This window comes from Perna viridis, chromosome 15 (genome assembly GCF_037379345.1).
Source record: "Perna viridis isolate PV_CMFRI_1.1 ecotype Kerala chromosome 15, ASM3737934v1, whole genome shotgun sequence".
In the NCBI taxonomy this organism is placed as follows: domain Eukaryota; kingdom Metazoa; phylum Mollusca; class Bivalvia; order Mytilida; family Mytilidae; genus Perna; species Perna viridis.
The window spans coordinates 22,814,354-22,828,638 of NC_142459.1; the positions used below are offsets into that span (position 1 = coordinate 22,814,354).

At 32.8% G+C, this 14,285-nt stretch overlaps 1 protein-coding gene across 5 annotated transcripts; it reads right to left on the reverse strand.

Annotated features, from left to right (window-relative positions):
- Positions 1-2,148: 2,148 nt before the first annotated feature.
- Positions 2,149-13,210, reverse strand: LOC148597499 (CD209 antigen-like protein C). 5 transcript variants are annotated; one of them, XM_088563434.1, is made up of 10 exons: positions 12,643-13,210; positions 10,806-10,902; positions 9,728-9,936; positions 8,717-8,835; positions 7,642-7,883; positions 6,311-6,414; positions 5,984-6,095; positions 5,154-5,233; positions 4,044-4,131; positions 2,149-3,206 (listed from the first exon to the last, which is right to left on the reverse strand). In XM_088563434.1, the coding sequence occupies exons 4-10, from the start codon at positions 8,737-8,739 to the stop codon at positions 2,965-2,967; spliced, it is 891 nt and encodes a 296-aa protein (XP_088419560.1). In that variant the 5' UTR covers positions 8,740-8,835; positions 9,728-9,936; positions 10,806-10,902; positions 12,643-13,210; the 3' UTR covers positions 2,149-2,964. The 5 variants fall into 5 exon arrangements, with proteins under 5 accessions (XP_088419560.1, XP_088419562.1, XP_088419564.1 ...); XM_088563436.1 differs by lacking the exon at positions 10,806-10,902; XM_088563438.1 differs by lacking the exon at positions 6,311-6,414 and having other exon boundaries at positions 5,984-6,094.
- Positions 13,211-14,285: the final 1,075 nt, after the last annotated feature.

Genomic DNA, 14,285 nt, shown 5'->3' on the forward strand with positions numbered 1-14,285 from the left:
CTATATTCTAGATACAATTCAGTATAACTTAGTATGATTGTTTTGTAGAGATGTCAAATTAATCTACTTTCGTTCTGTCAAGAAATCATAGCCGTCGTCACTAAAAATAGACTATAAAGGTATGATACCAGTCTGTCGCCTATGTTTCGAATTCCGAAAAGAAAAATTGGTTCTGAGTCTCTTCAGCTTTATGTGATCTATCTTTACAGGGGATTTCAAGCTGTCTAAGGACTATTGTCATTTCTTTGCCACACTTTTTCACGTTTGAGTCATTTACATAAAACATGTAGCAGTTAATTCAAAGTCGTATCAATAAGATTGCGTGATTTGAACTTCGATCAAATAAAATAAAAAAAATGTTTCCTGGAGTCATGGCCATATTTTTGATGACCTTGCTATTTTCTGTTTTTATTTTGAACAAGAATGGAACGCGTAGCCACATTTTCTCGCCGTCGCAAAGAAGTTAACGGGTAAAAAAGCCCAATAACTCCTGTAAAATTACTAAATAATCATCTGTTAATGGTGACTAATATTCAAATAAAATATGAATAGAATCCTTGGTATTGTCTTAAAAAAACTTCCATAATTTAGCATGTAATAATTCAACAAAGTACCGTGCCTCCTGTACAGTTTGTCGGGTCAAAATGGCGACGTAGTTACATATGTTGACCGCTTAACGGTTTTTGAGAAATTTCAACTAGTGTAACGGACGGACGTGCAGTCGGAGACCGGTATTCATACGGCCTATCTTCGTTCCGGTGGGAAAACTGTAATCTCTTATCTGTCGAACTTACCGCCCTGTGCAGGTCCCGTCATCCAAAGAATAAATTCACAGCAACGCTAGGCTTATCGTACATGGCTACTTTATAGCCTTCAGAACATTGGCTGGGGCTAGAGCGCTCTGCCAACAGAGCAACTGGGTTTTGTGCCCCAGGTGGTGGAGTGAGATGACCCTAGCAGGCAACCAACCACACCAATAATGAGTATTAGTTCTATCGTTTGGTTAGTATAGTGAGGAAGAATTATATTCATCACACATGCGTAGTAATTTTATTCACAAGACACTGACGTAAGTTTAAGCTGAATTTTCTACTTAACTACTTAAGGTTATTTATCAAATAAGCAAAGTCTGCATTATAATTAACAAATACAATTTTTAGTTAAGTCAAAATTGAGCAGAAAAGATGAACTGGTACAGTTATATCGTTCAAGTTAATTGTTTTTCATTTAGACGCAATAATAAAAGATTTACCTGTGGGATGATTGATGGATGTCAAATATGGGACAACAATCTTTAGTAATACATACATTTTTGTTGATGTGAGAACAGTTTTACAGTTCCCTTAAAATTGAGGCTCCTTCATTTGAAGTGAGGAGCAATGAATGTTAGAGAAAACCAATATTTTGTTAGATCTGAGATAACTTTAAAAAAAAATGTATTTCAGATGTTAGCCGTAAAGCTTTGGTCGTAAACCCTCTTACTGTTGCTTACAAAAAAAAGAAAAACAAAAAAACAAAAACAAAAAAAAAAACCGTTTCGGACTAAATCATCATCTATTAAAATATAGCTTAAATATAAATAGTCAGATATTTTTTTTAATATCATCTTCTTAAGCTATAGTTTAGAAAAAGCTTATCACCATGTAGCGATAACTTTGATTCACAGAACTGGTTATCGTTTTCAATATACTTTTGAGAGAAAAATGTAATTACTTGTGTTCAGTATTTTTAGGTTTGGCATTACTTCGACAGGCTATATATTTACAAAATTGACGGGAGAAGTCGTAAAACATTCGAGATCAGAAGGTATACGTGTTATCACTTTTGTAAATGATGGCTTGGGTGGTGGTTTAGATTTTCATATTAGCATAAATAGCATCATGGAGGTGAAGAAACTTTTGGAAAGACTGTTTTTTTATTGTACATGCATATAAGAAGTGTCAGTAAACACCACATTGATATATAAACATGCATGATTAGAGGTGAAGGTTGACGGATCAATCAGATTTTCGTCTGAAAACCAATTGATAACCAATCAAAAACTTTATTGCAAAGTAATGTATTGTATGAACCCAAAATATTTACTTCCTTTTTGTACCCTAAATGTCACTCACATAAGCAGGCAAAAAAGTGTAATAAACATTTAAATTACAATTATATTTAATTTTATTTCTATTAATTATCAGGGCCACATCAATATCAGAACTGCATGCTTCATTCAAACCATACCTAATTAACACAATCTTATATATGCTGAATAATTATGCAAAATAGAGATTTTTTGTTTTATTTTCATGCTAGTACAATTGGTACATATAATCTGTTATAAATAATAGGAGTAAGATACTATTTATATTCTAAGGTAAATATTAATTCACATAAATAATTAAATCATAAAATTAGTTGAGTTAATGTCCGTTATATGTTCATATTCATGAAATATATTTATCATGGGGTTCTACTCATTTACACATAAGGTAACTATTCGATTTTAAAACCCAACCACTACACCCCCACGCCACTGTGTAATTGAATACAACACTATATTTCATAAGGATTGTTCCTTAAAGATATACATCTATATACATATATCAAAAAAAAAGACGGTACACCTAGATACAAATATGCAGTTTTGGTAGAGATTCCTCATACTTTGTAAATGTTAATTCGAAATCATCTTCCAAATATACCGATGATGTTTTCAAAATCTGGAAATTTTTATCAACAACATATTTGTCCAGTGTGGTCAACAAACGTCGGCATTCGAATGGAAACAAATTGTGTTCATGTTTTCAAAACAATCTATGTTGGTTTAAAATTTACTGAAATGGTAACAATGAAATATATTGACAGTACAAGAAAATGTAAAATAAATTAAAATACATCTTTGCTCATTCATATTTTTTTTTGTTCTTTCGACTGACAATAAAATATGATCTATATGGTTTCTACATGGACACGCTCTTAAGTCTTATTTCCTGCTGCGGTGTTTTCACATATAAAATATTGATGTTTGGAACAGTGGTAGTCATCCCACTGAAGTGAATAAACAGCCCACAGTCGTGCACAGTCTTGATCATGGTCATTGTTTGGCTCATTTACATGCCAATCAGTAAAAAATGCAGGCGAGTTATCGGAGACCCATTTAAAATTGCTCTCAGTCTGAATGTCACTGAGTCCAATCCAGTAACTTCTTAGTTCAAAGCCTACAGAAAAAAATCTGAACTTTAAATTGAAAATGAACAAATCGAGAGGCAGAGCAATTTCTTGGAGGCTTATTCGCTATTTCATTTTTTTTGTAAAAGGTTTGTGACATGATTGGTACTAAACCCGCCTCATTATACCAATTTACATCAGAAAGAGATTCCATGTATTGTTACAAAGTAATATTTTCACATCCTCGGTAGAAGTATGAATCGGTATCATATACATAATTAAGGTACATATTTTACAAGATTTTGTTCATACGACGAGCTTTGACCAAAAAGTTGTCATTATCAGTGGGTTAAAAATAATAAATACAGCTACGTTGAATTGAAAAAGCCTACATACACCCCTTGAGACGTATAGGTTTCCCGCACGCACGATACCCAAACACACACTAAACGATCACCAAAAGCATGATAAACGAACGCTTCTATCGTGCGTTTAAACGAACGTTCATAGCATGCGTTTAAACGAACGCTTCTATCGTGAGATATAGTATCAATTGGTCGGCTAAGGGTTATGATAATGTATGGGTGAAATGGTTCACTGCAGATTTCATTCCTCAGAGCAAGCACAGTTAAATAGTTAAGGACAAAGACAGCTTGCCGGTTCAGTACTGGAGAGGGTCTATCATATTACTATGATTTGAAAGATAGATCGGCCATTTGATGTGAAGTATATTCATTTCAACTTATGTCATTTTTGAAAAATGCACATTTGTTAGTATGACAAAAAGAAGAATGGAGTACTTATGTGTTGAATTAACCCAATTTATATCGAAGAAAATCATTCATTTTCGAACGTATTTCTTGTGTAGTGTAGTAATGTTCACTTACCTAAGTCTTTGATAATACCTATAAGATTCTGGTTCTGTAATCGTGAATCAATCTTCACTAGGTCGGCGGACATTGATTTACATTTGTTCTAAAAAATACAATTTTCAAACACTACGTGAAGTTTGCTTTGTACACTTTGACTCCAGAAATATCCTTCTCGCTGCATTGTTATTTCTTAGAAATTAGGAAACATCTAATTATCTAAACTTATGCATTATTCTAGCCTATGGGCAAACTAAGAAACATGTGAAGGAGGACGTGTCCTATCAAGAACTCCATGCTATAATTTGCTCATTTTTGCCTCTGTTTTACGCAAATGGATCATAATCTTCCAACAAAATGGGGTTCTTTCCCCTGAATACACACTGTGAATTACATATTAGCTTTGTACATGTATGTTCTGGATCCATTTAAGTTTCAGACAGAGAAGGACGCACCTAATCATCCATTACTTAGTGGAAATATTTATTGTTCAAATGAGTTCATCACACTTATAAATTACTTTAAAAAAGCAAGCTGAACAATGTATGTGTTGTAAAAGTTAATGTTGGACGAGTGGTAAATTCGGAGTAATACTACACACATAATAATAATGTTTTTCCTTCATTGAATAAATCATTTCTATATGCATGTTACTTTGATAATTTCATGCCATTCGTTGCGCCTGCGTATTATCTTTGTTCAGTCGTTTTCCTTAAACTTCATAGTTCTGTTTTATTTTCGCCCGAAACTTAGTTCTATCAATTTTTCTCTTATACGGATTTGATACTGACTCTTTTGGATGATGAAGAATATGCCATCCGAAGGTGACTCTACAATTGTCTGCAAGACGTATTAAAATATCAACGACGGGAAATTTCAAATACTTTATACTGAACGGGAAAAAAATTCTTTTCATCCTGAGACTGATTCTCAAAATGAAAGTATACCATTATTTGTAAGAATCAATGATACATCTAAAAATTAAGAGAAATATTTCACATATGATAGTTTGCTGCACTAACTGCTGTCTTGTATGCTTATATTTGTTCGTATCATTAATTAATATCCATGTTATATTTATTCATAGAATAATGATATGAGTTTTCAGTGGACATGCAAGTTTCTTACTTGTGCATTTATCCAGGACAATTGTTCTTTTGCAAAATAGTAGCAGTGTGGAAACAAACTCATCCATCCAGCATCACACCCTTATAAACAAAGCAAAATGCAATTTGTATATATCAACTACCAATTTGCTCCGCAAGCAATTACGATAAGGGAGGAAAAAGTTTCTCGTTAAAACTGGCGCATTCATATACCATCAAAGTAGATCTTTCACACACAAGTAGTCATAGTCCCACAAGTATGTATTATTTTAACAAGATTTTTGGCGTTACAGTTGATGTCATAATAAACAATTGATAGTGGATATGATCTGAACAGATTGCATTGTCTCTATTGTCTGCCACTGCTCATTATAGATTGGGGGCAATATCACTAAGATAACCATTCAAGCAGATTAAACAACAATATAACTTTATCAGATTAATCGTCCCTTCAGTGATTTTTTTGTTTATTACAATAAGATCCAAATCATAGTTTTTGGAAACAGTCATAAGTATGATCTCTTGTGCAAAAGTTAAATAATCATTGACCAAAAAAAAAAAAAATTAATTAAAAATAAATAAGTAAATAAAAAAAATGAAGTGAAATTTTAGTGTATTATATAATCACCTAGTGGACTGATTTTGTGAAACTCAAATATTTCACTTGATGTTAGGGAGAGTTGTAATATTATTTCCTAAAACAGGCTTTAATTAAATTGTATGTTTACCATCATTGATGGATTCACTGAGGTACTTTTATCTATACTATGTATTCGTGTGAAATTCGATCTTACATATTGATAAGCAAATAGTTACAAAACTGACATCATACATTTTAGTTTTATAGTTTACCTGGAATTAATCTCTGAATTTTTATTATTTTGTCTTCCAGTTTGCTCAGTTCTGCAGCAAAAGTGACGTCGTTTTGGTATTCGTCAAGTCTTTGTTGCAACGATATCAAACCTGTGTAACAGTATTTATATTTTGTTTTTACCATTCATCAGTTGAGTTGTATTGAATACTGATGATAGAAATCGAATGGAACAATGCATGATAAAATAAGTTCATTCTTTTCAAAAGTGCCATATTTTTTTTATTTGAGGCTTTCTGTATAGAATACACCTGATTCATATTAACCAAGTTTTAAGCAAAGAAGATTATTAAGTTATTTTTCACTTATCTCTGTATTTTGTCGATAGTATTTTCCTGTTGTTTCAACTTGTCTACACTAGTTTTGTTGTCAATTTGGTATTGGCCAAGTCTTTGTTGCAAAGAGATCAAACCTGTGTACAAGAGCTCAATGTTCATTATTTATGATAATCATTTGTTGGGTCGCATTATGATGACTTAGAGATAAAACAAATTAATTATTTTGTTGTATAAACAGCCGGAACAGGTACGGTGTCAAGCATGTTGTAGAAGTCGAGTAATAGCGCTCAGAACACTAACTGGGGGCTAAGACGATTTGCCCACAGAGCAACTCGGTTGTGTGCCCAAGGTAATGGAAAGGAGTATCCCTGGAATGCTACATGTTGTGGCGTCATGTCATAATGCGGAAAACCTGATAGCACACCATAGTGGTGCATTGTTCTGGAAAAAAATGCCACATTCATTACACGTTTGTTTGTTTTACAATGGCCATCAATATATACAATTGCGTATGACCGAAAGTTTAATGGTAGTCTAGCACAGTATCTGCAGGACTAAAATTGAGTGTTATTCAGAATCATGCATGTGTTGATCTTGAACTTACATATTAAGTTGTATCAATAGAATCATTTGAGTACACGTATACTAAAAAAAAATTAAATCATGCCAACATATAGGCAATCGAACAAACTATAGTATTTTCTCCTTGAATTCTGAATAAATGAGTTCCAAATTAGTCTGACAGGGAATGAAATAAATCTGAACTGCATATTTGAAGGAATCTTCAAACATAATTACCTCTTACAAGAGACAATAAAAAAAGTTCATAGAAAATGAGTATCCAACAAAAGACGCGATAAGAGCAATACTCGATCATTGCTTTCATTGCATGATTTTTATTGCAGAATAATATGGGTGTTCACCTCTTCATTAAAACCCAGCATAGCTTGTGATTAGCCTCATTGAGCCTGTATTTAAAATAACCGTGCAATGAAATAAGGTAACTGAAGAACTTTACATTTAAATTTAGTCACTTCTTCAACAGAAAAGTACGGAAAACATGGGACTGTCGGTTTCTGTTTGTCTGTTGTCATTTCTTATCTTTGTTGCAATTCTTAATAAAATTTTTCAAAGTATTTGTTCATAGTATAAAGTTTCCTATAAGATTTGACAAAACGACACACGTGCAACAATAATATTATTGATTCCTAAAAACAACCATATACCATGGGAAGATAATTAGAGGATATTTTTACATTGACGTGCAAAACAAAAATATTTAGCTTGAAAAGCTTGTAATGATAAAGCTAATATGTGCTATTTGTCTGATTCATTTTATATTAATAAACAGAGTTACCTACCTTGCTTCAGAATAGCATACACTACCGCTACAGCAGAAAGTGTAACTATAACAGTTAATAAGAAAATAACTGTCTTGAAGTGTTTTCTTTGACGTTGATTTTCGGTAGCCCTTATCGCTGTGACTGTCGGAGTATTTTCTTCCTCAGGTGTCTTCACATTGGATACAATAATGTCATACTCATTGGATGCAGATTTAGATACTGGTTCTAAATAGCCAGTGTAGTCCATAGCGTCTATCATACTTAAAACCATAAGAAATATATTTCCCGACAATGTATTAGTACAATCGCTAAACTATAAAACATTTTACGTATCTTTTCTTTATTGTTTTATAAGGAGTTAACTAAAGCATTATCAGTATTTTACCAAGGAGGACATTGTTTTGATCATTACTGGTACTGCGTATTCTAATGATTGCCATACATTAAAGACTGAAGACATTGATGATAAAATATCATAGAAGGTGGCGTGCTATCATTGTTCCAATTCATGTTGTGTGTAAGATAAATACATATTTAACCAGTCTCCCAAACTGACGACAATGTTCCTACGTTCCACAAGTAGTTATGAAAGAGCTACAGTACCCTGTTTTCGGGAATTGCTATAATGAGCATTGAAGTACCAGTGTATATAAAATCCAGATACTGCCTATGGTAGAGGAGATTCATAGTATACAAACATCCGCCTAATAAACACTGTTTGTTTTCGGTCTTCAGATATTATAATTTTATGTTACAATAAACTTTTCTGCATTCAAAGTACTTTTGAGAAAACCATACTTTCATCTAACATTAAAATCAATAAAGTTAAAGCAAATCAAGAACAAATACACTCGCAAAGTGCTAATTTCATTTACAATCTTTATAAATTTTATCTCAAAAGCGTAACAGCCAAATGAAAAAGTAAGACTGCTTACAAATGTATGTAATTTGTGACTGATTCTGTATAAACAAAAACAAAACAAACAAACACAAAACAAAACAAAACAAAACAAACAAACACAAAACAAAACAAAAACAAAAACAAAAACAAAAACAAAACAAAACAAAACAAACAAACAAAAATCAAACATACCTGAACACGTTGGGTTTTGACATGCATGAATCACCTCCTTTCTGATTTTATAAAGACTTCTTCCTAGGATAAACCACCTTAAAACTGGCTATTTTTACCACACCTACCTGATGGCGAATCTATATGTAATAACAAAAGGAAAACCGTTTACAATGTAAGCGACGTTGCTATGTCCTGATTGTTTTAAAAAAAAATATTTCAAATAAAAAGGATTTTGTTATTCAGTTAAACGTCCGGGATATCCTTTTTATAAAAATGATACGGAAACAAAATCTGAATGATGCTCTGTGTCAAAATTTCTAACTACTTAAGTAGCACTCCAGCTAAGAATCATGCAAAATGTGATTCATGTCCGAGAAACCTACATGTTTTTATTATATATATTAATTGCCATTGTAAACAGAAATTACCATTAGGTTTCTCATATAACCCGTGTTCTTAAAAAGATAAAAATTACATAGAATGAACTGTAGAGTTCAAAGTTAAGGAAGATAACTCTGTAAATGACGCTCAAATACAATAGAATCTACTGGATTTTCAATGTTGCTCTCCTAAGAGCAGGCAGATTTGAATGAATAATTACAAATTTCATAGTATAAACCCATAAAACAACTTAAGTATCAAAATAAAAAAATATGTAGCCTTTTTTGTGGTATATCACATTTTTCAGATTTGCATGATTCTTACAAAGACAGTTATTTAACATATATTGACTGATTGACTGTAAGTATTTACATACTTTGTATTTGTTGTCGTGTGAAACATTCAGAAAACAGAATTTCGGTTCAATCGACCATTTAGATATAACCATGAACCCTTCTAGTCAGCATCAGAACGGTTTGAATGTGCCCAATATGTTTAAAACAGTTTACAAATTGGCGCTAACTAATAATAGAATTGAACTAACTTATATGAAAAAGTGCCAGTCCGAATAAGTTCAATCACTGACCGTGCTAAAGGGATTCATTGGATTCATGATGAGAAATGCCCCGCCCACCGAACTAATGATACCTTTTCAGTCTATATATGTTACATTGCTCGTTATCAATCTGTTCTAGTGAGTTCAACTAAGAATTTCAAATGAAAAGGCAGCTTTGTATTTGACTTTATTTCTTTCTTTTCTTGTCTTGTCTTCCATCTTCTTTTAGAGGTCCACGTAATAGAATCTCTATACATTCATCATGTCTTTTGTTAACAGCAATATCCATTGGAATCTGTTCCTGAAACATCATAGCTACAAGTTTCATCAACTAACGAGATTATTTACTGGACTACCTCTCAAGTATGAGAGGTTGGGAGGACTAAAAAATTCACTAATGATACCTTTTCAGTCTATATATGTTACATTGCACGTATTTCCTTCCAGTATTAACATCTGTGTTTTGAAGACTACCGTACATTCATCTGTCACTAAAATCAACCACATCAAACCGAACAAATAACGATAAGTTTTGAAAAGTGAAACTTTTACACCTAATTGGTACAAGTATGTTTTTTTTATATCAATGTCAAACTATGACAAGTTTTGTGGTCTGTAACCTTATTGAATAACAAACAAAAGTCTTTTGGCTATAATAAATAGTTGATTGGTTTTTATCCGAGACAGTGACACAATGAAAATCATTTGATAATATATTCAGACTTACATGTGAATATGTTTGTTTGTTCAATAATTATGATAATCATTGATTTGACTTTTTGATCTCATTTTAAGCATTTAGAGGAGTTTATTAAATGTTGTTAGATGTTACCAAAAAAAAACAAGACTTTTAGATTAAAAATATCGTACATTTTTCCCTGTTAGCTAATTTTACCATAATTAACATAATTGCATACGTACTATTTATCAAATAAACAAAACCGGTATTTGTCTTTATATAGTACATGTACACTATTTCATCTAATTTCCAAAGTCCGGCCAGTACTCATGACAAAATTTACACCCCTACTAGAAACGTTTTATTTGTAAACATCTACAATGTTGTTAAAAGCGCGTTCTGTGAAGAACCAATATAGCTAGCATCGAGACCCTACACAGATCCAAGTAGTAACTGTAGACGTCATGTTAACAAAAAACAGTTCTACTTACCTATCCAATGATCACCTGATTTGTCCCCAAACCCTTCTTTATATGTAGCAAAGGTACGGGCAAAGGTAACACTTGTACCTACCCGTCGTTGCATCACCTATAATAGATAGAAGTTTGTTAAGTTCCAATTCTGAGTCAGAGTAAGAGTCTGTTAAAAAATTTAGGATCATCTATCGCAAACTGTGATGATTTAATGAATCTAAAAATTATAAAATCTACATCCAATTAAATGTTAGCAAACCACGAAAATTGGAAACATGGAAGTTGTGAGTTATTTATCTTAAGGTAACGCCAGTCCGTTGATAGCCGTTGACCCATCAATTATGTACATCTCAATAGTTCTCGCCCAACGAGCAGATTACATGAAGATCGCTTATTTATATTTCTTCATTGAAATGACGCAAACCACAAATCAACGTCTGACGTTCGCTATTCACTCTAGACGTTGCAGCCAGACCTCCCAGAAAATACGAAGTCATGAAAATGTGAAGAATTTTACGTGGCGTTGTCCAATACATTATTTGACTGAAGTAATTTCAAAGAACTTCGGAAAGACTGTCTGCAGCGGTTTGTAAGAGAGGACATAATCGACTACCGCCTGGTGGAGCTTTGAAATAACGATGTACATGCGCCCCTCCCCCAAGTTTTTGAATGATTTCAAAAATTCAGGTCTTTCGATAAAATTTGTATTACTGCCCGGGGAAGATAATTCAAATGAATTACATTTTATGGCATTTTCTGCGGAAAACACGCAATAGGTTTTTGACAATTCCTGCTATGTTGTAAACAATACAATGAGTCGAAAATCGCAAATTAAATACTTTGGTCCACTCATTCTATATTATATTTATTACTTTAAATGCAAAGCTTAAAAGGTTGAATTTCGGTCTGCAGTCTATAATCTAGTTTGTCAAATTAATGTATTGATTATACCAACGAACATTTGACAGAAGATTTCTCGCGTTTTTTTTATTTTTGTTTTGTTTTTGTTTTGTTTTTTTTTTTACCGTGGTTCATGAAACATTTCGAATAGATTTTAAAGTTAAAAACATATTTCACTGGAAAGAACAATGATAATAGCATTATAATATCACTATAGAAAATATATTTTAAGTATATGTTTAGATTATTAGAAAGAAAACATTATTTCAATTTTAGAAAGAGTAATCAAGGGAACACTAAAAACTGAGAGCATGGACCAGGTGCATCGGTAGGATAAGCGTACTCTGCTTTTCTAGAAACACCCGTCGAGTTGCTCATAAAAAGTGAAGTCCAGGGTAGACAAAAGAGGAACGGAAAACTGTGACACTTTGAACAAATCAGTGCGCAGATGGATAAACCGTAGCGATATACGAGTTCATGATGACAACCATAAAACCTCTGTAGTAATGACTTCAATCTTGTAGCAACATAACCCTGTTCCAAGCGTTGCCTTTTTATTGGAAACACATCAAATTATCATACTTTATGAATATTCATCTCTGACGATAATGTTTCCATTATCATAACTTGAAGTCTTTGGTTAACCTGGTCCTAATCTTGCAACCACATTGCAATTCAATGCCATTCTTTCACTAATATGGTCAAGGAAATTCTAATGCTGTCTAGCATTATACGAAATTGGTTCTGTTTCGGTGCGTAAGGAAGACAAAATACAATTCTGTGAAACTTAAGTGAAAAAAACGGAGAATTATGCAATTTATTTCTTAGTTATACCTTTTCTGATATCTTATAAAATGATGTATCATTGAAATTGTTGTATAAATCAAAAAGATTTTCTTTTACCTATTTAAAAAATTGTCAGATTTCATACCACAGAATAGGCAAACCAACATACCGTCCATGTACCATTCTCCATGTCACAGTAAACGTGAGTTTTATGAAGTGCGCCGTTTACTTTTGGAAAGATATCATACACCCCAGTGCTGCTTCCATAGGGCAAGTCGCTGCAATCAACAGGAGCCTTTTTTAGAATAACACTTCCATCTGAAAAGACTTGGCTCTTGATGCTGCACTTATTGCTCGATAAGCAACTATGAGTAAACGAGTTGTAGGAACCAGCGCAACATGTATTTTCCTGTGCACAAAAAAGTGCGCATTACGATTTGGAATTCACTTTAATAGCGTTGTAGACAGCATCATTACTTAGAAATTAACGGTTGTGAATCACTTCGAATAAGTACTGTTCCTTAGCGTGTATCAGTACCAGCAGGATCAATAAAGAGTAAAACACAATTAAACATGTAGTATTGATGTCGTTTGTCTACTTCTTTGATTGCTAAACATACATTGCTTAGCTACAATCACTTGGCATTGCCTATTTGAACATGGGACAGTCGTTAACTACTTTTCTGTACAACTGAAATATGACAGCTATATATTAAGTTTTTGTACTCTTATTTAGAATTTTATTGACTGACGAATTTGCGCAGCAATATAGGCACACAATCTATATTGAAAACATGTAGGAAAATATTCATGAACATAGTCATTTAAATGAAAGCTGACAAGTTGTAAAATAAAACTTGAGCGTGATTAAATACAATGAAAACACCAGCAGAGCCATTACCGTTGAAAATTTAATGTAACAACTACTGTACTCTATTCAACCGCTACTCTGTGTCAATGCAAATACACCTACTCACTCCAGTGGTAGTTAAACTGAAGCTATCAAATCCCATTTAATTTTTAATTTTAAATTGAAATATAACTGAAATTTTAGATTTTTGTACAAACCTGTTCTCGTCCCGATTATGCATGAAATGTTTGCGTCGGGACTGTAAACAAATGAAAACAATACTCGAATGCAGGACGCTTACCCTACCGGTGCATCTGGTCCATGCTCCCAGTTTTCAGTGGAGTCCGAGTTGCTCATTTACTTTTGTTATTTTGTATGTATGATTTTAGTTACTTTATGTTCTTTGTTGTGTATGTCTGTTTTCCATGTCTGGTCTTTGTCCCTGAATTACATTCTTTTGTTTACCACTATAACCTTGGTTCCCTTGATTACTCTTTGTCCTATGCTACCGTTTACTAGTTGCGAGTAGAAAATAGTTTTTGTAATAAACATGTACCTATTTCTTGCTGCCCTAATAAGCTAACATTCCTAGATATCTATATCATTGTAAAAATGTGAAGTTTCTTACTACTATATCACACTGAATCCATTTACAATGCTGCAGTGTACAGGTCAATGTAAGAGTATTTTTATACTGTGCAAAACTTTTTCTCGTATAATGTAAATAACCATTGCATTATGTAAACGTATTTCACTGCGTATTTTGCGTACTTTGCGTTGCTAGTGATTGCTGAAGTCATGTCTATGACTTATTTATTTTACATTACAAAGGACCCAACACAGCTAAAACAAAACTTGTGTTCAAGCCTTCTTCGAACAAAAGAATTTTTTTATTGTTTGGCTATTTACATATACTTTTGTAATTACAGGTCTACGCTTACATTTTTGTGCTTTAATTTTTA